This window comes from Lytechinus variegatus, chromosome 17 (genome assembly GCF_018143015.1).
Source record: "Lytechinus variegatus isolate NC3 chromosome 17, Lvar_3.0, whole genome shotgun sequence".
In the NCBI taxonomy this organism is placed as follows: domain Eukaryota; kingdom Metazoa; phylum Echinodermata; class Echinoidea; order Temnopleuroida; family Toxopneustidae; genus Lytechinus; species Lytechinus variegatus.
Genome location: NC_054756.1, coordinates 19,789,064 through 19,812,727, shown reverse-complemented (window position 1 = coordinate 19,812,727; position 23,664 = coordinate 19,789,064). Strand labels below are relative to the sequence as shown.

At 36.4% G+C, this 23,664-nt stretch overlaps 1 protein-coding gene across 1 annotated transcript in view; it reads left to right on the top strand.

The window, feature by feature from the left end:
* LOC121431303 (laminin subunit alpha-2-like) overlaps window positions 1-23,664 on the top strand; it is an 84,420-nt gene that overhangs the window by 31,304 nt on the left and 29,452 nt on the right. The window contains exons 8-36 of the mRNA XM_041628813.1: window positions 1,234-1,389; window positions 1,874-2,014; window positions 2,850-3,017; window positions 3,852-3,953; window positions 4,526-4,755; window positions 5,643-5,754; window positions 6,478-6,591; window positions 7,258-7,385; window positions 8,139-8,225; window positions 8,634-8,848; window positions 9,506-9,612; window positions 10,405-10,585; window positions 11,282-11,418; window positions 11,597-11,661; window positions 12,132-12,294; window positions 13,063-13,203; window positions 13,648-13,830; window positions 14,317-14,499; window positions 14,921-15,042; window positions 15,677-15,794; window positions 16,424-16,537; window positions 17,243-17,370; window positions 18,127-18,213; window positions 18,728-18,921; window positions 19,453-19,595; window positions 20,291-20,401; window positions 21,090-21,201; window positions 21,727-21,880; window positions 22,222-22,432. Of these exons, the coding sequence (XP_041484747.1) occupies window positions 1,234-1,389; window positions 1,874-2,014; window positions 2,850-3,017; window positions 3,852-3,953; window positions 4,526-4,755; window positions 5,643-5,754; window positions 6,478-6,591; window positions 7,258-7,385; window positions 8,139-8,225; window positions 8,634-8,848; window positions 9,506-9,612; window positions 10,405-10,585; window positions 11,282-11,418; window positions 11,597-11,661; window positions 12,132-12,294; window positions 13,063-13,203; window positions 13,648-13,830; window positions 14,317-14,499; window positions 14,921-15,042; window positions 15,677-15,794; window positions 16,424-16,537; window positions 17,243-17,370; window positions 18,127-18,213; window positions 18,728-18,921; window positions 19,453-19,595; window positions 20,291-20,401; window positions 21,090-21,201; window positions 21,727-21,880; window positions 22,222-22,432 (4,107 nt within the window). The remainder of the gene's footprint in view (window positions 1-1,233; window positions 1,390-1,873; window positions 2,015-2,849; window positions 3,018-3,851; window positions 3,954-4,525; window positions 4,756-5,642; window positions 5,755-6,477; window positions 6,592-7,257; window positions 7,386-8,138; window positions 8,226-8,633; window positions 8,849-9,505; window positions 9,613-10,404; window positions 10,586-11,281; window positions 11,419-11,596; window positions 11,662-12,131; window positions 12,295-13,062; window positions 13,204-13,647; window positions 13,831-14,316; window positions 14,500-14,920; window positions 15,043-15,676; window positions 15,795-16,423; window positions 16,538-17,242; window positions 17,371-18,126; window positions 18,214-18,727; window positions 18,922-19,452; window positions 19,596-20,290; window positions 20,402-21,089; window positions 21,202-21,726; window positions 21,881-22,221; window positions 22,433-23,664) is intronic.

Here is a 23,664-nt window from a genome sequence, read left to right as displayed (position 1 = left end):
TCTATTATATGTTTGAATTCTATATATTTCCTTTCATTTCTATTCGTTTTATTTCCATATTCAATTTCAAAGATAAAAAAATATGGGACGGAACAATTAAGAAATTACTGAATTTAGTAATTCTCATAGGCCTTGTACAGGGACCAGTTGGCAGTAAATAAAGATGCAAATTTAGCCAACATTGCCAAAATTTTTCCTCCCATCTCCATCCTACATGTGCGTTTACTCATTTATTCACATATATGCTCTGCTTTCTACATGAGGAAATTTTGCTTTTTGTTACAACGGTGTGTAAACTATCAGAGGAAAAGAAAAAATGATGTATAGAACTCAGAGGTTAACAAATTGAAACTGTGGTAATAGAGAAGAGACAGGTGCACTGGACGAAACAACATAGATTTGAATTCTAGTCAAAGGGGCCTCTGCACAAATGGTATTATCTCCAAATGATGTTATTACCCTTTGACCTCCTACATTAAATGTCTCTATCGAAACAAAACTACTTCTTGGAAGTATAATTGGCAGTTCCATTAATAGCTCATACCCAGTAGAGTTAAACATTTTCCCAACTTTTTTTAAAAATTGACTAAGAAAGCATTTGTAATGTAATTGTTATGATGGCAATATGGTATGCAAGCTATATATTTTTTTACTATTCTCGCATGTTTGGATGGGGGGGAATTCCCTAAAATCTGGATGTTGGAGGGGGGGGGCTATTATAGCCTGCAGTGTGTTTGATCTTTCAGAAATAATTTTTCCTTTGTGTGCTACTTCATATGTAAATTTGTAATTCTCTCAAATCATCATTGTTTGGCCAGTTCAGGAAGCAAGGTGAAAATGGGCATAAGTTTGTGTTAAATATACAAAATTTTTGACATACTCTTTTATATAGTGAGTTATTTATTCATTTACTTATTTCTTTGTTCGTTTGTTTATTTGTTTATTTACTTATTTATTTGTTTATTTACTTATTTATTTATTTATTTAATAATTTATTTATTCATTGATTGATTGATTTATTTAATTATTTATTCAATGTAAATCTAAGTTTTACTTTATCATTGTAGCCTCATCAGTTATACAGTCTGCTGTCCATGAGGGCCCTTAGTTTACCTATTGCCCTTGAAGACTTGTCTATTTCCATTCAAGTTCATGTTGACGTCAGTGACACTTGAATGGCTTCAAATATGTACCTTCTAGTAATTTATCTGTTTCTTTCCCTCTATATGGTAGAATCCAGGAGACTGCTTCTGTACGGAGGGTTACGCTGGCCCGAGCTGTGACAGGTGCGCCCGTGGATACCGTGGGTACCCGGACTGTGAGAAGTGCGAGTGCAGTGATGCTGGTAGCTCTAACGTGGATCCTTGTGAAGGGCCATGCGAATGCAAGGTGAGGATTATATCCATTTGGTTGTAAATCTGTCTGTCTGCTTGTCCTGAACAAATATAGTTTATAGTCACCATGGTCCCAATGTCCCCAAGGGGTCAAAATCAAACGAAGAAAAAATATCAATATTTGTTTGAATAGGACCTGCAAATGTGAATTATCTCATAATGTCTTCAATGTTAGGATGCTTTTCTGTTTTCCCCAAGAAACTTGTGCTCTGAATAGTTATATGAGATTATTTTAAATGGTATAGTTATACCCTGCTTCCTAAATACCTGCTTTCGTTGAATTTTATCATTGTTGTTGTTTAGATTGATCAACCAAAATATTACCACGAATATGATATGTATATTTCTTATGCTTAATATTTTGCCTTCATTCATATTTGATTTTCTGTTTGGTTACAGTCTAACAGTTATATCTTGATCCATCTTGAAATGTGAAGATTGATATTCTTGTATTTTTCTTGTCTGTCTGTTTGCCCTAGCCCAATGTAGAAGGATCTAATTGTGATACTTGTAAGAGAGGATTCTTCAACCTTGTTGGTGATAACCCTGATGGCTGTGGACAGTGCTACTGTTTTGGTATCACCACTGAGTGTACTAGTGTTCCATGGGGAATTGAACAGGTTGGTTGTACAATTATAACAATATTGTATTTCCATGTTTTGCTTCTTTTTAAGATAGGATACCCTTTGAATGTGTGTTGGAAGCCAGAGACGTTGCAAGGGGAGGGGGGCACCCTCCAAACTCTACGCTGTCTGCGAAAGATATTGTATGTTTGAATTTGCCAGCATAATGAGGCTGTGATGAATGCAAGGAATACTCCCCAGGGAGTGGACATTATGCACTTTTTGTGCGGGATTGAAATGAATCCAATGACTGTGGTAATAATATGCTGTAAAGTGCTTTGAGCCATTCTGGGAAAAGCGCTATATAAAAATTGGCTATTATCATATATTATTATTATTGGAGTTGGTAAGTTTTTCATTCCCCCAATTGCACCCCTCCCCTGAAAGAAGCCTGTGACGGGACAGGACACTGATTTGGTTATTACAGCATCATGTATCAGTATTATGGGAGGAAATCCTATAGATTTGTTGGACTGAAGGCTATGGTTCGAATGTCACACCTCGAAATCAAACCCATAAGTAATGATACTCTTCTACCCGAAACCTAGGAATGTATTCTACAGATGCAAAACCCCTTCTTATGTGCTGAATTTTATGCACTTACCAAGTCTATTCCTAATTTGTACTTGTTTGTGGCATAAGTTTCATGCAACTGAAAAAAGAATCTCTGAAGGTGGAAAACAAGTAGATCAACTGTACATTTAATATTTGATTGATCAAGATCATAGTAATTATGAATGATTTTATAAAATAAAAAAGATATTAAGAAGTACAAGACAAATGAGCATTTGTGATTAATGATAAATGAGCATTATTTGTTTTCTCAATGTAGGTAACCACACTCTCTGGTTGGTTTGTGACTAACCTAGAACGTTCAGCCTACGCATTCCCTGATACCACCGGTACTGACATGCTAGCAATCAACCATTACAAGGCATTAGAAGACCTGGGCAATACTGGCTACTATTGGTTTGCTTCCACGGAATATCTCGGCAACAAGGTAAATATGTTTGATCCTTATTTTGTATATTGGTCAACTTAGTATATGCTGATGCAGTAATTCAAAAGATAACACACTGTTGAAATATGCTTCTGGAAGATCAAAACATACCCTTGGTGATAGAGCAGTTGCCTATGGGGCTTCCAAACTTAGGAATTCACTCTCACTCTCTATAAGGGAATCACCCCCAGTTAATACGTTTAAAACTAATCTTAAGACCTCAAAGAAATGTTCTTTAAAATGTACCATTTATTTTGTTGTGTGCAGTAAAATATATGATTATAATAACTGTGCAATATGAATATGCTCTGTTATTGTTATTGTTAGGCAGCTGCTCCAAATTATATTATTTGCTGTGTTTTAGACATGATTTTCTTTCTATTACTATATTTAATCATTCATTGTAATTCAGTGAAAAAGAATAAGCGTTCAAATTTTGGCACTTCACATTCCAGCTGTTATAATAATAATAGTAATAATAGCAACGGTATATTTACCCAGGGTGGCCACTTCAGTTCCGAGATCTGTTCTCCCAGCGGGCCCTGCTATTATTATTACCTGGCTAAGCTATTCTACCTATTCAGGTGCACACAGCTTTTTGAGGAATTACTTCCTGCCGATACCCATTTACCTCACCTGGGTCGAGTGCAGCACACTACGGATGAATTCCTTAATGAAGGAAATTATGCCATGGCTGGGATTTGAACCCACGACCCTCTGTTTCAAAGTCTGGAGACTAATCCTCTGGGCCACGACATTGTTTGTATAGTCATGTGTGACTTCACCCTGAAACATTTTTTATGAGTCATCCTGTATTTATTATCTGTATCACAGCTTTCATCCCATGGAGGCTACCTAACATTCACAGTGAGTTATAGCATACAGAGAGGAGATATCTACCAACAACCAACCAGGGATGCGGATGTCGTCATAGAGGTAACACCCAATATATTGTTATTTCAGACCACACTTTAATGAAATACTCTTATCAATTCATTCATTAAGACTAATTTGGTTCTGTGGCAGAAATATATGTGTGCAGTAAACAGTGCATGTACATGTATATATATTCCTGTTGTAAGTATTATATCATTTGACTCTTAAAAAAGTTATTCCTATGTGAATAATGTATATTTGTAATTATTCTGAAACTTAAATCCTCAAAGAAGAGGCAAAGAGAGAAAAAAATTACATTTAGTTGATTCAAGTGCTTTGTAAGCAAAAGGTACAGGCGCTATACCAAGTGTGTCCTGCCACCTCAACACCAAAAATAAGTCGCCCAAAATGAAATAAATATGCTAACCAGTAGTGTGTTTTATAGGCAATGTGATTGTTATTTTGATGTCTTACAGGTGGATCCCCTCAACCTCTAGCTTACACAAATATTTCTCTCTGTGTATTGTTTCATGAACTAATGAAGTACATAGTAAAGTAAGTAGCATCATGATTTGGTACTAGAATTTGATAATTCTTTTCTCATCACTTCATTTGTTGTGCTCTGTTTCTAGGGTGACCGTCTCCTGCTCTACCAGAGCTTCCTGTACCTTCAGCCGGAAGAAGAACGGACAGCGAGGATCCAGATGGCTGCGGGGAACTGGTTTGTCATGACCTCGGACGTTGACCTCTCAACCGGGGTCATGGGTCGAAGGGCGACCTCGGAAGAGTTCATGAGGGTGCTGGCTGATGTGAGGATGCTCCTGATAAGGGCCTCGTATAACACAAGGCCAAGAGAATCAAGGTAGATTGTTATTTTCTGTTCCTTGAGGTGGGGATAATGATGATGATTGTGATAGTCACTATGATGATGGTGATATTGATGATGATGATCGATGATGGTGAGGGGATAGTGATGATGATGAAGGGGATGATGGTGGGGATGTAGAGGATGATGATCACGATCATGATGATGATGATGATGATAGTGATGATGGTGATGATTATGATGAGGATGATGTTGTTATCATGATGATCATTATTATGTTTGTGATGGTAATGATGATGGTGGTGATAATGTGGATGATGATGATGATGGTGGTGATGATGTGGATGATGATGGTGGTGATGATGTGGATGATGATGATGATTATGGGTGATGATGATGATGATGGATGACGACGGTGGTGTTGATGATGTTAATATTATTGTTGTCTGTATTGATATTAATCATGAGGATCATTATAATAATGAGGAGTTTTCGCAATTGCTATGGGGACGGATTCTACAACATTGAAAATATATTGTCAAATGCCCTTCATAACGAAGCAGAATTTGTCAAAAATTTGCGGATAAAAAACAGCAGTTTCGTTCGTGACTCTGGTCAAACAAAATCTTTGCATTTTTTGTCAGCTTGGAAGTCTACGACGATCAGCCCTACGGGTTTATCAATTCCCGACAAAGACTTTTCGGCTGTTCATTGTGATTTGACAGGCATTTTCCATGGATTTTCTATGTTGTAGAATCCGCCGCCATTTGTAATTGCGAGAACTCTTTAATATCTGTGTCACTTTTTCACTTTACCCCAACTCAGACCTTTAATAAATGATTGATTGATTTTTTTTTAAATCCTGGTCATATGATGCTCAAATTTAGATGGATGTATGAGATGGATGTTTATCTTTATTGCAGGTTGAAGAATGTTATTCTTGAGCAAGTTGATAGGACAGCAGTATCACCAGCAATCCTAGCCAGTGTAGAGCAGTGTGAATGTCCACCAACATATGAGGGCCTATCATGTGAGGTATGTCTCTTATTGACCCTCTTGCACTCTTCTGGTAATATTGCTATCAATGCAAAGTACCAAGGTTTTAGTAATTAACAGCCAGTCAGTATTTAATGTTTCATGAAAGTTATGAATTCAGTTTGATGAAACAGGCCCATCTTGGATGTTTTGGATAAATTCAAAGCCTAACATTTGTTGCCCTGTATATCTATACATCTAATTTGAGGAATTTGTGAAAGTTTGCTTTTTTCAGGTTCAGTTCTTGTTTATTGAATAATACTTCTATATCATTCAGATGAAGATTTGATAAAAAATGAAAATTTTTACAATTTCGATAGGTTTTTATAGTTTTAAGTTAATTTATTTATTACACTTTTTAAATTTTTAATCTCTAAAATTGTGAAAACCGTCGTAAAAACCTTAAAGGGCCAGGTGGATGTTTCGTAAAGTTGTTCATAAATCTATGTGTGGCTTTATGCATGACTGAAACGTTCAAGTATTTACTATATCAGGGATGGAGCACTAGAGTGGGTCTTTCTTTCACCAGGCTTTGTTTATTGCTAGACATTCTTTGACTTGGTGAAATTTAAAATTTTATACATGTTAAGATTAATCTTTCCATCCGTAAATATAGATTTGCTCTCTTTCATTTCAGTGTTGCTTTTATACCAGTTAATTCTTCATTCACTTTTGGGTAGTTAAAGAGCAAATCATGGATTATTTATCTGTTTTGTCCATCAGTCTTGTGAATATGGCTACCGACGTGTCAACAACGCCCTCTATGGTGGGATATGTGAAAGGTGTGACTGTAACAACCACTCACCAGAATGTGATGCCTACACGGGAGAGTGCTCAGTAAGTTACTTAGTAGTCTTACATGCTGTCCTCGGGAGAATTTCATGAAAGGATTTGTTAGATATTATTATTTTGCTAAGTCTGTTTTATTCAATCATTACCATAGTAATGTGTCTTTTTTAGTCAATTTAAATCAAGGAGAGTTGTCAAATCTGACAACTTGATGGACGAAAATGTTTTTGAGTTGTTCCACTAAACATGTCTTGATAAACTTAACTGACAAGTATTAATCTGTGTTGGATTAAACAAAAATGACTTATGGTTAATTGAAAATGGTATTTCATGTAGTAATAACTGTAATATTGAATGTGACTTTAAAAAAATTGTGCTGCCCTCAACCCAGGTTTATATGTGAATTGGCAAGTGGTACATGTAGGATTTCTATCTTGAATGCAAAGAGCTCTCAAAATGGCAGCTTCCTTGAACCCAAGCCAGGAGGATATATATTTGTACACCTTGGAATAGATTGTGACGAGATGGTAGTATATAAACACCTTCTACTATTAGTGTTTTTACGAGATTATGCCAAGTAAGAATAAACAACTAATTCCATGTATAATTTAGAAATTATGTCTTGACAGCAAAGGAAAGTGAGAGGCAATAAACAATGTTTTTTTTTAAGCAACAGAAACGATGTACAAACACAACTGATTTCCCTTTTTTCAGCAATGTGATCACAACACATACGGACCTCATTGTGAATATTGTTTAAATGGTTTCTATGGAGATGCAACATCCGGTCAAGCTGATGCCTGCCAACCCTGCGCCTGTCCATTAATGGAACAGGGATCAAGGTTAGATATGGAGATCGGTTTTCTATATTTCAGTCTCGCCTGCCTAAATTATTATCTCCACATTCGTAAATGAAAAAATGTCAAAGACACCATTACAGAGGGAAATCACATAACATCAGAATACAAAGCAGAAAAAAAAGCAAAGTACAAAAAAAAACACAACACAGAAAAAAAACAATCGAGGTTGCTCTCAGAGTCATATGATTAAAAAAGATAGATATAAAAAAACCCATCAAAACAATGGTATGCATATGGATATCAAGCTCCCAGTTTATTGGTGAAATTGTTAGCCATTATGTTTCATTTCATATTAATGTTTCTTCTTTTTTTTGAAGTTATATGTATCAAGAATGTCAGTAATAACAATGTACAAATGAGGTCCTTAGAGGAAAATTAGCTTTCTTAACTTTCATTCCAAAAATAATTACAAATGTTTCTTCAATTTTTTGATAAAAAGTATGTCATCAAGTCACTAAATGCACTGTATAAAGTTTAGTTAAGTTTACTCCAACAATGTTGTAGGAATAAGCCTGTTCATCAATCAAAGTAGAATGTCTATTACTGCTCTCCATCAGACAAAATTAGAGGACAATTCACTTTTAAAAACTTTAAAGCATGTACAACAAATTTTCAATTTAAAAATGACCTTTCCCTGTAACATGTATCATTTCCATCCAATCAAAATTAGGACTTAATTTTTTCCTCCTTGTAATGTGCATAATCTAAATTTGTGTATTTTGATCTTGTCCACAGCTTTAGTGCCACCTGTGTAGCTGACGATCGATATGGGTTTGTGTGTGATCAGTGTGTAACAGGCCATGGAGGACCACGATGTGACAAGTAAGAATGCCTGAATTTGTTTTATTTGAAGTCTTACATATGATAAAAATTCTTTTTGGGTTATATAGTCATCTGTTGAAACATTTTTAGAAAGTTGAATTCACAAATACTTAATCATATGCTGAAACTTTCCCAAAATTTCTAATTCAGTTTCATGAATGTAACCTGTGCATGATTCTCTATTGGTTGTGTAATTTGTTCTTTAATTTGATCTTATTCCCTGCAGAACAAAACATCATTTGTTTTATTAAAAAGAAAAAAATCTTATCAGCGGCTCATGATTTTGCTAACGATAAAATAAAAAAAAGCCTAGCTAGCAGAGTCATTCTGACTCTGTATATCAGTACATTCAGCATTCATTTCATCTGAAAATGTTCTTGATTTCTATTTTATCTTGCTGTAAATCAGATGTGTTGATGGTTTCTATGGTGATCCAATGATGACGGGCATGGCTTGCAAGCCCTGCTCTCTGAACTGTAACAGTAATCTGAATACATCTTCACCAGGCAGCTGTGATACCATCACCGGGGCATGTCTCGTATGTAGGGAAGGTACTGCTGGAGATAACTGCGAGAAGTGCGCCCTCGGATATTATGGAGACGCATTGCAAAGGACGTGCCAAGGTTTGTTTCCAAAATTTGATCAAGACCAGATATTTTATTTTTCTTAACTTGAAGATGACAACTGTATTTGAGTGGCATTTACCTCAGGAATGGTTTCTAAGAATTAATGTGCTTGGTTGAAGTATCAAAATTGATATGGACTGATTACTTTATATCCTCTCAGAGGGATTTTACAAGTATTAATATCTTATCAAAGGAAATTATGATATCAACTTTGTGTTTAATAGAAAACTTCTAATTTCAAAATATGAGATTATGAATGAATGTAAATGAATCGTTGTGTGAAAAAATGATTGGATTAACTAATTATACAATGAATGTTACAGTGGCTGTAGTGCAAATTAATTCAAGTCTGGTTTGTTCTTGTGAACAGATGTAACCGGATTTACCTCACCTTTACAGCAATTGCATTTATCCTCCCCCTATTTTTCCTGATTCAGAGCATTCTTAATTCTAAACCAAACCCTCCTTCTCTCCTTTGTTTCTACCAGCTCATGAATGAAGCCATCGTAGATAATTGAATTTTTAAGACTGCAATGAATCATAATTTCCACCAATGAAAGCATGTACCTGCAAAGGAGCCCCCCTTCCCTCACCCCACACTATACATTAAAAAAATGTTTCCCTATTCTTATGCCCCCCCCCCCTTTCCTGCAGCTTGCCAATGTCACGAGGCAGGTTCCATCAACCCACAGTGTGACGAGGTCAGCGGGTCATGTCAGTGCAGGTCAAATGTCACAGGTCGGCAATGTGACACCTGTTCGGTAAGTTTACAGACCCCCTTGATTTAATCCATGTTACCCTGAATGGGACACCCCTGGTGGGGTACACTGAAGACTCTGGTAGCAATAGATTTGAGAAATATTTTCTGGTATTTTTGTCAGATTCTATATCGTCTTTGGGTGTCAGATGGAATTTCAATATTTAGGCCAGGGATTTGGGTGATATGTTATCAGTGGAATGTGATCCCCTTGTCAACAAGTTTGCTTTTCATAGAATTTTTTGCTTTTTGAAAACATGGTGTTTAAAAAATATGTGTGCTATATATAAATTTTTTTTTCTTTTAATGAAATAAGACGTGACATATGTAGTTTTTAAGAGAGATATATTAACATTTTGAAGTTGCTTTCATATTTTTTCTTTTCAACATTGATTGGAAATTTATCAGAAATATTCATTATGAATTGATAGTCACTATAAAAGGATACAACAATTCTATTCAAGCATATATTCTTTTGAATCATTCATGTACATGTAGGCCTTGAAACTGAGCCTCATGACTGAAGATTATAAATGGAATGATGCTGTGTTGTAACAACATATGTTCCTTGTGTCTCATTCCATGGAAAAATTGCAATAATTATAATTGCCATTATAGCAACTTCAAAACTTGATTTGGTTAGTTGGTGAACCCTGTTACCTATTCAGTTACAGATAATGGCAAATATGTCATTACTGAAGTTCTTTATGAAATGAGTCTCTGATACAATAAAATGCTTAGTTTCATTGATTTCTTTTAATATTGAATTGCATTTTTTTTAAATGTACATGCATAGCCTGGATATTTCAACCTCAGCAGTGAGGGTTGTCAATCATGTGACTGCCATCCTACTGGTTCATTGGACGATATCTGTGATGTCATGACAGGACAATGCCGATGCAAGCTTGGGGTATCTGGTCGACGTTGTGACCAGTGTATGGCTGGTTTCTGGAATTTTGGTGAAAATGGTTGCCAGTGTAAGTATCCATATTCCTTTAAACTGTAAATGGTAATGATCATATTAGTATAATGCTTTTGACTTAAGTTTCAAAGCATCATTTACACATTTGCACAATGAAATAGAAAACTACATGAGAATAATTACCAATACATAATAGGAAATGTTATATTATTTACTAGCATTCATTATGAGTATGCATGTATAATGTAAATTTTCAGAAAATTATCATCAGGACAGTGCTATGGAACTGACCAAATGTGTGTAACAAGCAGTATACCATAAATGAACATTCCAATGGAATTTTAACTCGACCTTCATAATGTACAGGTATAGTTTTGTGTAACGATGCCGTGATTAATTGCAATGATGCAATCATTATGGCAATAATGCAATGATGCCAACGTGGAGCGTTGTGGCCCAATGGATCAGTCTTCTGACTTTGAAACAGAGGGTCGTGGGTTCGAAACCCAGCCATGGCGTAATTTCCTTCAGCAAGAAATTTATCGACATTGTGTTGCAATCGACCCAGGTGAGGTGAATGGGTACCCGACAGGATCAATTCCTTGAATGTATGAGCGCTGAAAGGCAGCTCGAGCTAAAGCCGGGGTAATAATAGTTATAGAAATAGAATAGAATAATTCTAGATAGATGGCGCTATATAAATGCCTATTATTATTTTTATATTCCATTCCTTTTCTCTACTGTCATACAGCCTGTGAGTGTGAACAGTCCGGTGGTCTTTGTGATCCTCTGACAGGTCAGTGTGGTTGTCCAGCCAACGTCATTGGTCAGCGGTGCGACTCCTGTGCCCCTGGGACATGGGGATACAACTCCATGTTTGGTTGTAAGGTTAGTAGGATCTGTTCATGTAAAGATAACTTCCATATTTAAAATTGAAATTGATAAATGCACATTGACTCATGATGTTAATCGTAATTTAGATTATTTATGTCTTTTTAGTGTATATTTATTCCAGGATTTGTTATGATTTTGAATTCTTTTATTTTTTGTTCTTTCTTTTTATCAGCCATGCAACTGCAGTGATATTGGATCATCAAGTCAGCAATGTGATCTGACAACAGGAGAATGCAGGTTAATTAATAATGATAATACCAAATATTTAAAATGTGCTTTTTCCAAATGGCCCAAAGCGCTTACAATTTCAGTTTACCAACTTAATACAAAAACAAATGTAGAATGATAAACATATAAAATGAAGGCAGTTGCATAGAACAAAATTTTTTTTAGGGACTTTTTAGGTAATTCAGTTGTCGAATGGGATATATTACAGTGGACAGAGAGGGGGAGAGGAAGGGAAGGAGGGGAAAGGGTGGGGAGGAGAGAGGGAGAAGGGGAAACAAAATCATGAAAATAGATTTTAAAGGAGATAGAGAAAGAGGGACTGGGGCAGTTAATACATACATACATGTATATGAGATGTACATGTACCATAGCTTTACCATATGTATTAGTACTTCAAGTAGTGTTGTATTAACAAATGAAAATAATTTTGGTTAGGCTGACACTTTAACTGCACCCCTTTTGTTGATTGGAATCTACAGGTGCTATAAAAGCTATGAGGGGAGACAGTGCCAGTCCTGTGGATTCGGTTACTATGGCTACCCTAAGTGCCGTAAGTGTCGGTGCAGTAGGAGAGGACGGGATCCATCTACGTGTAGGGGTGACCTCTGTGATTGTAACGAGGATGGTAGCTGTGTCTGTAAGGTGAGTAGACGGAGAGATGGGATGAGGTTGGGAGGAGGAAGAGGTGGGTGAGGGCGAAGAGGATGGGGAGCAGGAAGAGGAGAGGGAGGAGGAGAAGAGATGGAGGATACAAAGAGGAAATGAGAAGGAGGAGGAGAAGAAGGAAGAGGAGAAGAAGGGGAGGAGGAGAGGGAGAAGGATGAAAAAGGAGGAAAAGATGAGGGAGCAGGAGAGAGAGAGAAGAGGGGGAGGGAGAGAAGAAGGAAGGGGAAGAGGAGGAAGAGAGGAGGAGGAAGAGAGGAGAGGGGGGGGGGGGGGGTAGAAGAGGGAGAAGAGTGAATGAAAAGGAGGATAAGAAGATGGAATGAAGAGGAAGAGAAAGATGTTTAGTAGAATGAGAGAGAGGAAGAGAATAAGTGGGGATGAATAAGAAAATAGGAGAAGGGTAAGGAGAATGATCGAGGTAGACAAGAGGAGGGAATGAAAGCAGCAAGATGAAGACAAAAGAGAACAAGGAATGAGAGAAACATAAAAAACAATTCCGAATTGAAATTAATTGTGAAACGGGAGGAAAATATGTAGAGGAGATGGTACATGTAAGAGCAACAGAAAACAAGGGAGAAAAAGTGGGTGATCAAAAATACCTTTTTTTTTACAAACAAATGAAAACAACAAAGTAGACAATGATAGAATCAAAAGATCTTGGACACAAGTATGAGCACTAAATAAGTTAGAATTATCATTTGATATCTCAGATTGCATTGTTATCGTTTTTATGGTATCCACCAGGCTAACATCCAAGGAAAGAAATGCAGCAAGTGTTTGAAGGGTAGCTTCAGTCTTCAGCCCAAGCTACCTACAGGATGTACCAGCTGCTTCTGCTTCGGGATCACAGATAAATGCTCTCAGGCTGACTATATATCAAGGAGGGTGAGTATAGCTTAGAGGAGGAAGATATAGATGATGATAAGGATGATGATGGGGGGTGGTGATAGTGATGATGATGATGGTGTTGGTGGTTGTGATGATGATTCTTGATGATGATGATGTTGGTGATGTCATAGTGGGGATCATGATGATGGTGATGATGATTATGATATTGATGATGATCATTATGATTATGATATTGATGATGATCATTATGATGATATTGGTAATAATAATGGAATTACTGAATTTGTTTTTTATTTTGCTTGCATAGCAGAGTTATACTATAGGTGCTGCTTTTCTGATGGCATCATCAAGCATTGAAATCCAGCGGTTTCTTTCCCACTTTGAAGTGATTCCAGAATATAATATTATGTTTGGAGTATATGATTATCAATAACTCATTTCTTAGTAAAAAATGTCTACAAATGATGCTTTTCTCACCAGATTGATATGATAGAAGAAGATGCTAGTCAGCTGTTTGTGAGTGATGCTAACAGATTGCGTACAACACAGACCGGTGTTACTCACTACTCAGCTGGTGGGGGTGTTAACGTCACTGCTGCACGCATGGCTCTCGGGACCAGAGATGTGTACTGGAACCTCCCCCGAGTGTTTCTTGGCAACAAGGTGAGATTTGGTTGATTATAAAGTTGTGGTATTAATCACAAAAAAGGTATTGGGGCAGATTCTTGCCAATGACCACCAAATGGTTGTATGTAAATTATTGTAAAAAAATGAGTACTTAGGAAGTGGCAAGTGGAAAAGAAGGTTTTTTGTCTACGTGTGTGTTAAGAGTTTCAGCTAGTTCTCATTATTTACCTACATTGGGGCTTCATTGAAAACTATATGGTAACTTACATGTAATTTCAGTACGTTTGATCACACAAAGTATTCAACCACTTATGCTGATGTCACTTTTGAAGTGAGTGGCATGAAATGAAAATGAAGACCAATGATTATTTGGAATGATATGGTAAAGAAAGGGTAAGGTTGGTCTGAAAGAGGAGGATGCTCAAGATGGGGGAAAGAGTGGTGTGAGGGTCGGGACAAGAGATAAAATGCTTAGTGAAATAAATGTTGATTGATATGACTTGTTCCCATTCCCCCTTTTAGGTCACTGCCTATGGAGGAATGATCAAATACAAGATAGACTACATGGAACCAAAGAGCACCGATGGGTGGTCTGAAGCTAGACCTTATCTACCTCATATCATGCTTGTAGGAGACACCCACTCTCTTGTCATTCCTGTCTCAAATCTCAACGGAAAATCTAGACCAAAACTTGAGCTCTATGAGGTAAGGAATCAAGATACTTCTTTTTTCTTTTGTGATTTTAGAATCTTTAACAAGCATTTAGGATGGTATTTATTTGTGATTTTTCCTTTGCCCCTTTTTTTAAGAGAAGTATTTGATTGATTATGTGGTTGATGACTTGAAACTTGAAATAGATGTTATCTTAATTTAGAAATGGATATTTTTAGTTCACAGATTTGTGTTGCTTAATTTCAACGGGTTTTATAAACTATGTCTCTCAAGGAGCATTCTTGAAAAGATCTTTAAAAATGCCATTAGAACATCTTTATCAAAGGGGATGAATCTGTTTATACTGTATATTCTCCCCATTTTTATTGATTAATGGATGAGAGTTTTAGATTGGTATATATGTTTATTTTTTTTAAATTTGTGGCTAAGTATCGTTTTTGTTTCTTTTCCCCAGCACAATTTTCTCCACCAAGGTACCGGCATTGCTCCTACCAGGGAAGAATTCATGATGGTTCTTCAGGATCTTAAATCTATTCTTCTTCCTGCTTCTCAGACCTACCAAACACTCTCATCTAGGTTAGTTGTACCCATTAACTTTTGAATTATCAGATTTCCATTGCCTTATTACAGGGGACTACAATGATATATGACGCCTGTCTCAAATAAATGGGGGTTTATGAGAATCAGTTCTTTGACATTAACTCTTGCAACAATCGCTTCTTCTGAAAGTCCACACATTAAGGCAAACCGTACATAAACCTTAATCCTAATCCTGAACCACAAAAGCTGACAAGGCCCGATACTAATGCTTACACGATACCCCTAACTTCATAGAAATTAATGGAGGAGCAATTGTTGAGTGAGTAAACATCACATTTTTGAAGAATAAGCATGTGGCAAGCAGTTCAACTTGTGATTAAAAATGCTTTCTCAGTTTTGACCATAAGCTCATGAGACTTGACGCATACTTTGGTCTTGGAGCAGAGATGCACAAAACATTATTTAACAAGTGTCAGAAAATGTTGCCATGGTATTGACACATTATGGCCATAAATCAAGCAAAGTCATGTGTAGAGTAAACTACTGTCTTGGTTTTCACATAATGCTTGCGAGACTTATCAGGTACGGGGCAATAATGTTGTCATGAGCTAGAATTTTTTCGTCACCTTCAGAAATGTATCTTGTTTCTTTCTTTTTTCATTCTGTACAGGATTTCCAGTGTCTACATGGAAGTAGGAGGACCCAGAGGCAATGATACAACTAGCCTTTCTGTACTAGGGATAGAGCAATGTAAATGCCCTAAAGGATATCGGGGCACATCTTGTGAGGTGAGAACCCTTACAGTCCCTACATCTTCTGATTTTGTGCAAGTTAATTTAAAACCCAATGTGCAGAATGATCTCCCAAATTGGCCTCAATGATTCAGGGGACTACATATTACTTCATTTATTTTTACATATTGCAATTCAGATTTGCACAAAATATTCATGATCAACTTACCAAGAAGATGATGGATGCAGGCAATTCCAGTCTGTGGAAATTCTAACGTAATGATATCAAGCATCACACTTTATAATTTACTGTATTCAAGTTCATTATGCAGAGTTTATCAATCATTTTTATCATCCAGTTATTTACACAATATATTTTTCATTATAATATTCAAGAGTTTCAGAAAAAAATCACATTATGTCATAAAATATGCATTCCACATGGTGAATTAATTGCCCGTGTCCATTTGGCGGGATATTAATGTACATTTGCCACTCTCCACCCAGGTGTAGTAAATGGATACCTAGTAGGAAAGAATTCCTTGAATGCTCAAGCACTTGATCGGAGTACACATGCTTAAAATCGCGTAATAGTATACTGCACTTAGAAATGTTGTATTATGCACTTTATTAAATGTTGCATATTATTATTATAATTTTTTTCCTTTTTTTTTACCTGCATCTAGGAGTGTATGCCAGGCTATGTGAGGGTACAAGAAGGTCCATACCTAGGTAGATGTGAACTGTGCACCTGTCATAAACATTCTGATGTCTGCAATGATGGCAATGGCAAGTGCAAGGTAAGTATAGTGCAAAAATTATATTTTTCTTGCGGGAAAAGAATATTTTTAATGAAAATTCTACAATAGTTTATTTAAGGCAAACCCCCAAATGAGACCAGAGTTTAGATGTTTTATATGTTTTTACAGTTCACACTCTAATCAACCCAATCGAGTTTGCTGTTGTGTTATATTATAAGCCAACAAGATGGCATTTTATCAAACTTATTATAAATGCAGTTCATTCCTAAAGCGATTTGTCTCCACTTTGTGTTTCTTATAAGAAGCTGTGATGCTTATAGTTATCCTGGTGGGTGTTTCATAAAGCTGTTTGTAATTTAATTTAATTTAATGAACTGGCAATGGTTTAGCCCATAAGACAGGAACACCGGTCGTTCTTAAAGTCGCTCTTGAATTCAGAACAGCTTTATGAAACGGCCCCCATGCTATATTTAATAGTTCATGACTTGAAGTAATGTTTAACAAAAAGTGGAGTTGAAGGTAGAAAATTTTGATTAATTTACAGAATTACTGAAGAGAGGAGGATAAATCAATCTATGAATGGTACGCAGTTTGGTTGCCATAAAAGATCACAAGGACATTTATTTGTATGTAAGTGGTACGTGTAATATTGACACTGGTAAATAATTGTCTTGGTCGTATTTACATAGCATTTCACTTCACATTAATGCTAGTATGATGATTTGTTAATGCTAAATTTGACAGGATTGCCAACACAATACAACCGGGTCAAGATGTCATCTTTGTGCACCTGGTTTCTATGGCGATGCTACCAGAGGAAAGAGCAATGATTGTCAGCTGTGTGGATGCCCTCTTAATATATTATCTAACAAGTAAGATACATGTATAATCAATATTCTCTAACAGCTAGAGGTAAGAAACCTGCGAAAAACTCACTCACTTGGCTTTCAAAATCTAATCCATAAACTCTCATTCATATATATTTTCATTTTTCTTAATTGATAATTCATAGAATGTTTATAAAATGCTATTCATGTTTTAGATTTGCATTGAAAATGTTAGGACAAATATTAAGATAAAAAGAATAAGGTATGGAAATTCCCTCTCAAGTATTTTGTATGAATCTTTTGCTCTGTATGCAATTGTCTTGCATTGTTAGAAATTTGAAGAAGCTCCTCTGATCAATGCCCATTCACACAGTCTCCTGGTATCTACCATCTATTTCCCTTTATTAAAGCTTTTAGCTGCTTCCAAAGAGTCCTGCTGTGTTTTCCTCTTCATGACACCAGCAAATTGACAGTCAAACCTGGAGCCTGTTTCATAAAACTTGTTATGATAAAGAATTTGCAATAGGAGTTTAAATCTATTAAAAATCCTCTAATCTGATTGGCTAATAGTAAACTTGTTACAGAATCTGTGAGTTTATTATTTTAACAAGTCTTTGTGAAACGGTACCTATAAGTGACTTCTTTTCATTCAGAACCAACTGTTTAATGTAGCCATAATTTCTGTTTCAATCAGATATGGTTATGCATGAACCCATGACACTAACCCATAGGCATTGCTATAGTTTTGGCCATTGAACAATCATGATAAACATTCATTCATCCTTTTGATCTCAATTTTAGTTTCAGCCCCTTGTGTGAGTCTGCATCTGATGGCGGTTATATCTGTACAGCATGCCCTCGCGGTTACAGTGGTAGATACTGTGAAAGGTGATTATATATCAATACTTTGTAGAAAGGGGAGAAAAAAAACATTGAATGATGCATGCAACTGTTACCCTCCTCCTTTTTGATATGTGCCTAAAACAGAAGAAAATTGTTTCAAATTAAAATTTGCTGAAACTAAACAATGTTTAGTACTCCATTTTTTGTCAATGGCACGTTTTTACCATTAAAAATTTTTAGTGAGAGATGCAATTATAAATATGTTTGTATCTCAATCATTTGGAAAACTGTAAAACTGTGTCATATGGTCTAAGAAAAAAAAAGAAAGGCATGCAAAATGCAGGCTAGTTGTACCACCTTTTTATAATCAAGTTGGAAAATATATCTCTTATATTATTTGCTTTGAAGTTTGAAATTATTGTTTTTGTTTGGTTTTTAACTGTGCTCTATATTAAAGAAAGAATATAGGTGCCAATCAAAACTTGTCATCTCAATTTTTTAATTTGTACAAAAACATTGTAACAACATTTTTAATTTGTATTTATTTTTTCCATGATAGATGTGCTCTTGGTTATTATGGCAACCCTTTTGTCCCAGGAGGAAGCTGCCTCCCCTGTGGCTGCAATGAATATGGCTCAAACTCTACAGCGTGTAATAGCACCACTGGACAGTGCCATTGCATTCCGGGGGTGACAGGACGTAGCTGTGATGAGTGCAGCCCGAGGCATGTGATTACAGGAGATGGATGTACTTGTAAGAAAACATTTGATTGCAAAAATATCTGAATTCGTGAATTTTCATATCTTTTAAATTAGGTGCAAAATGCATGATGTCTTGTAAATTAAAGATTACTCAAAGACATGTAATATGACTTTGTATTGTCCTTGTTGATAAAAGTTTACTCTTGGTTCGACTCCTAAACACATTAAAGTTATTTCTTTTGAATTTAATTACAGTCCTGATAATGCTAATTCAAGAATGACTGTGAGTCAGATACTGATATGATATATTCATACTGGAAGAAGAATGTTGATTTACATATCACAGAAATGCCAATCATAATTTTCAAGTGAGCTCAGTATTATCAACTAATGAACAAATTTTAGACATTAAAACCAGGTTCCATTTACACCAATGAATGAGAAACAAAACCTAACAGGTTTTTGATATTCTGGAATTGTTTAAAAAAAATCTGAAGAAAAAGAAAATATTACTTGCTATCAAGAAATGTTAATTAATTTTTCTTTCTTCCTTTGATATTGGTAAATTGTTGCCTATATGTAGCTTGTGACGATGGTTGTACCGGACCTCTACTGGATGCCTTGGATGAAATGAGAGATGATGTGGATGGTCTCAACACCTCAAGATTTATCCCTCCTCCATGGCCAATCCTCATGCGACTTACAGATGAGAGAAACCAACTCCAGGTAAGTGTGGTACCAATGAGAATATTGGTGATGGTGGAGATGATGGTGGTGGTGGTAGTCATTGGGGATAATGGTGATAGTGGAATTGTAAAGTGTTCGTGGTAATGTCCACCGTGCAATGATGATTATGGTTAGAGTATAGTTGATTTTAGTTTATATTGATTTTCATGTTGGTGATGTTTTGGTATGATGGTGATGGTATCCTCTATTGCAATGATAGTGGTAATGTCGCAGTGAAACAAATGACAAGATGGGAGGTTTGTTGGCTGTGATGACTGTGATGAAGATTACGCTGATGACGAAGTTAATTATTTTAAAATTGGCAGGTTCATTCAGGTGGTATTGATAATAATACAATGATGTCATTATTATAATTATTCTTATCATTACCATTATTATTATTATTATAATTATGATTATTGTTATTATTATCATTATTGTTATGATTTTACTTATAACAGTATCTGCCATTTATGACCATGTAAGCTTTAATCTATATGTTTGTAGCACCATATCATTTAATTCAGAAACTTTGACATATACATGTATATTACATCATGTATATTTATCAAATATCTTTGATATACACAAACAATATTGATTGAATCCTGTTGCCGATTGATACTTTGGGGATGATAAATGCCTGAGTCAACATGTAAACCATTTCAAGTGAAGTATTTCATTGCTTCTTACAGGATCAGGTGGACTCATATAATCGAGCTGTGGTCGCTGCCAATGAATTGATTGCTTCACTCCCAAATGGTACCAATGATCTTAGTGCTCAAACAAGAAGGCTGAGGCGAAAAGTAAGTCTGAATGTGGAGTATTGTATTATGGAGCTGGTTCGTTAAGATTGATCATACACAGTAATCAATGCAATCAATCACAGTAATGAGCCCCATGATTGATTGCTATGCTTTGTGTAACGGGGCCCTTGTTGTCTTTCTCAAGCCCAGTAATTTATTCAGTTTCTTGGTGTCTACCTCTCTGAGATCAGCCGAGCAAAAGTGACTACTTTTGACTACTACTGGTATTTCACCAAAAAGTCAGGTAGTGTGTTTTACAATGAATTCTGCAATCTTCTTTTAAAGTTAATCTTCATACTCTACACCACCTGAACAATAGGAAATATAGAAATGATGCAGTGAAGCTAATTACATGAGATAGAACAGACAACATTGTTAATGTAATATTGTAATCAATTCCATAATAACCCATGTAAATAAACATTTTTAGCTGGATTATATGTTTGTTCATAATCTTATCCTAACGTCAAACTCAGGAATGATTTAAAGTGGTCCTTAAATCAGTCAAATTTCAAATTATGTGCTTTCTTGTGGATGCTTGAATGCTTTTACATATGAATGTGCATTCATTAGTTTTAATGCTTTTTATCATTGCATCATTCCAGTTTGACCTTGATTCAATTACTTGATTTAACATACTTGTAATTTGTGAAATGATTTGAATGTTATTTTATTCTTCTACCACAAGCTTGATAGATACACAGGAGGGATTGAGTTGGTTGCAAGGAATGCCTCGGATGTCAACCTCAGAGCCAGACTCTTAAATGAACAAGTCAACGCAACATACAAACTCATTAATGGTATGAATACAAATGGTGGTTCTACAAAGATATTTTTGGAAATGGATATTGTACGGATTTTTTGTATGAACCTCCTGACTCGGGTATTTTAGTGAGTGATAGTGAAATGAATGGGAGAATCAGGAAATGTAGCTTGATCCAAACAGGGGGGACAAAGGCTAGGTTCTAGCTACAATATGTGCATATGAAATATTCAAATGATTATTGATGCAATCAGCTACATGTACAATAATGTGATTGATGACGATAATGGTAATATCCCTTGATTAGACACATGTACACTGTAGTGTTCTGTGATGACAGCAGAAGACATAGCCCTCCCCCTGGGTACAAATTCAACATCATATGTGCGTGCAATTTCTCATCTTTAATTTGTTTAGGGTGCATGTCTCTCAAAGACTCATAGTGAATGAAAATACACATTTCAAAAGAAATTCACATGAATTATAAAAATTATCTTTATTGGTGATTCATTGCTCGTACCTTTGCATATTAAAAGAATCCTTTCTCTCTTACTTCTCTCAGAAACGGTTGCAATGTTCAAGGACCAGTTCTTGAACCAAGGTCTTTTACCTGCCAGAGAGAATGCACAGTTGATCAACAGAGCCATGAGAATCCTTGAGGAATTGAGGGACAGGTCTTTTATAGAGATGCAGGTTGCTGCAATAGAAGAGAGGCGGTAAGATAATCAGTTTTTGATGGAACAAAAATTGAACAATTTCTCATTCATTACTCAATTTGAAGAAACATTTGTAAATATTTATATTGAAAATTTATGAACTTGCCTGTGCTTTGATGACAAAACCATATCAACTTTTTTGGTATATCACTTTCATGTATGAGTACCAGCAGTGTCTATGAATATTCAATGTTCACTTAATGCATATCACTTAATATTATTAAAAGTGATATGCATATCAAAGGAGCAAATGAGGGGAGAGCTCAGATTTCCTTGATTCATGTAGACTAACATAAGTGATTAATTGACATTCAATGAGTGCATTTCATCTTTCTACACAGACTGGCTAGGTTGAGTCTCAACAAGACCAGTAATGGCTATGCCGAAATGCTTCGAGATCTTTACGCCAAGATCGCACAAGGCAAGGAGGATCTGAATGATTTCATTCTCAAGCTGGATGAACTACTTATCAGGTGCAGAATGGCTGATAGGACGACCACAGAGGCCTTTGAATTCATTGAAAGTGCAAATGATTCTTCTAATACCCTTCAGGTGTGTATATGAGAATATGGCTTGGATGTGGTAAGAGAAATGGTCAGGTGTATAGGGAAAATGATGCCGAGGATGTGGGTTTGAGTCTAGAGGCAGGAAATGGAAAAGAATATGATGGTGAATATGAGGTTGAAGATTAGGGTTTGCGGGTGTGGGTGAGGGTGAATGTGAAGTTGAGGATTAGGGTGCGAGGATGATTTGAGGGTGTTGGTGAGGGTTAAAGTGAAGTTTAGGATTAGGGTGTGAGGGTGATTTTGAGGTTGATTAGGGTTTAAGGGTGAGGGTGAATATTAAAATTAGGATTAGGGTGTGGGGGTGATTTTGAGGTTGATGATTAGGGTATGAGGGTGTGGGTGAGGGTGACTTTGATGTTGATGATTAGGGTTTGAGGGTGTGGGTGAGGGTGAATATGAAGTTTAGGAGTAGGGTGTGGGGGTGATTTTGAGTTTGATGATTAGGGTATGAGGGTGTGGGTGAGGGTGAATGTGAAGTGTAGGATTAGGGTGCGAGAGTGATTTTGAGGTTGATGATTAGGGTTTGAGGGTGTGGGTGAATTTGAAGTTTAGGATTAGGGTGCGAGAGTGATTTTGAGGTTGATGATTAGGGTATGAGGGTGTGGGTGAGGGTGAATATGAAGTTTAGGAGTAGGGTTACTTTGAGGTTGATGATTAGGGTTTGAGGATGTGGGTGAGGGTGAATATGAAGTTCAGGAGAAGGGTGTGGGGTTGATTTTGAGGTTGATGATTAGTGTTTGAGGGTGTGGGTGAGGGTGAATGTGAAGTTATGGATTAGGGTGCGAGGGTGATTTTGAGCTTGATGATTAAGGTGTGAGGGTGAATGTTAAGTTTAGGATTACGGTGCGAGGATGATTTTGAGGTTTATGTTTTGGGTCTGAGGGTGTGGGTGAGGGTGAATATGAGGTTGAGGAGTATGGTGTGAGAGTGTGGGAGAATTCAAGGATGAGGAATCGGGTATGAAAGTGTGGGATAGTGTGATGGTGAGTTTGAGGAGGAGGGTGGGGGTGATGGTGAATAACAGGTTGAGGAATAGGGTGTGAGAGGGTGGGTGGGGATGAACTCAGTGGAGAGGATTTGGGTAATGGAAATGTAAGTTAGTGTGTAGGTGACGATGAGGATTATGGTGCGAGGGTGCGACTGAGGGTGAATGTGAGGTTGATGTTTAATGTATTAGAGTGTTGATGATGTGTGAGGGTGTGGGTGATGATGAATTTA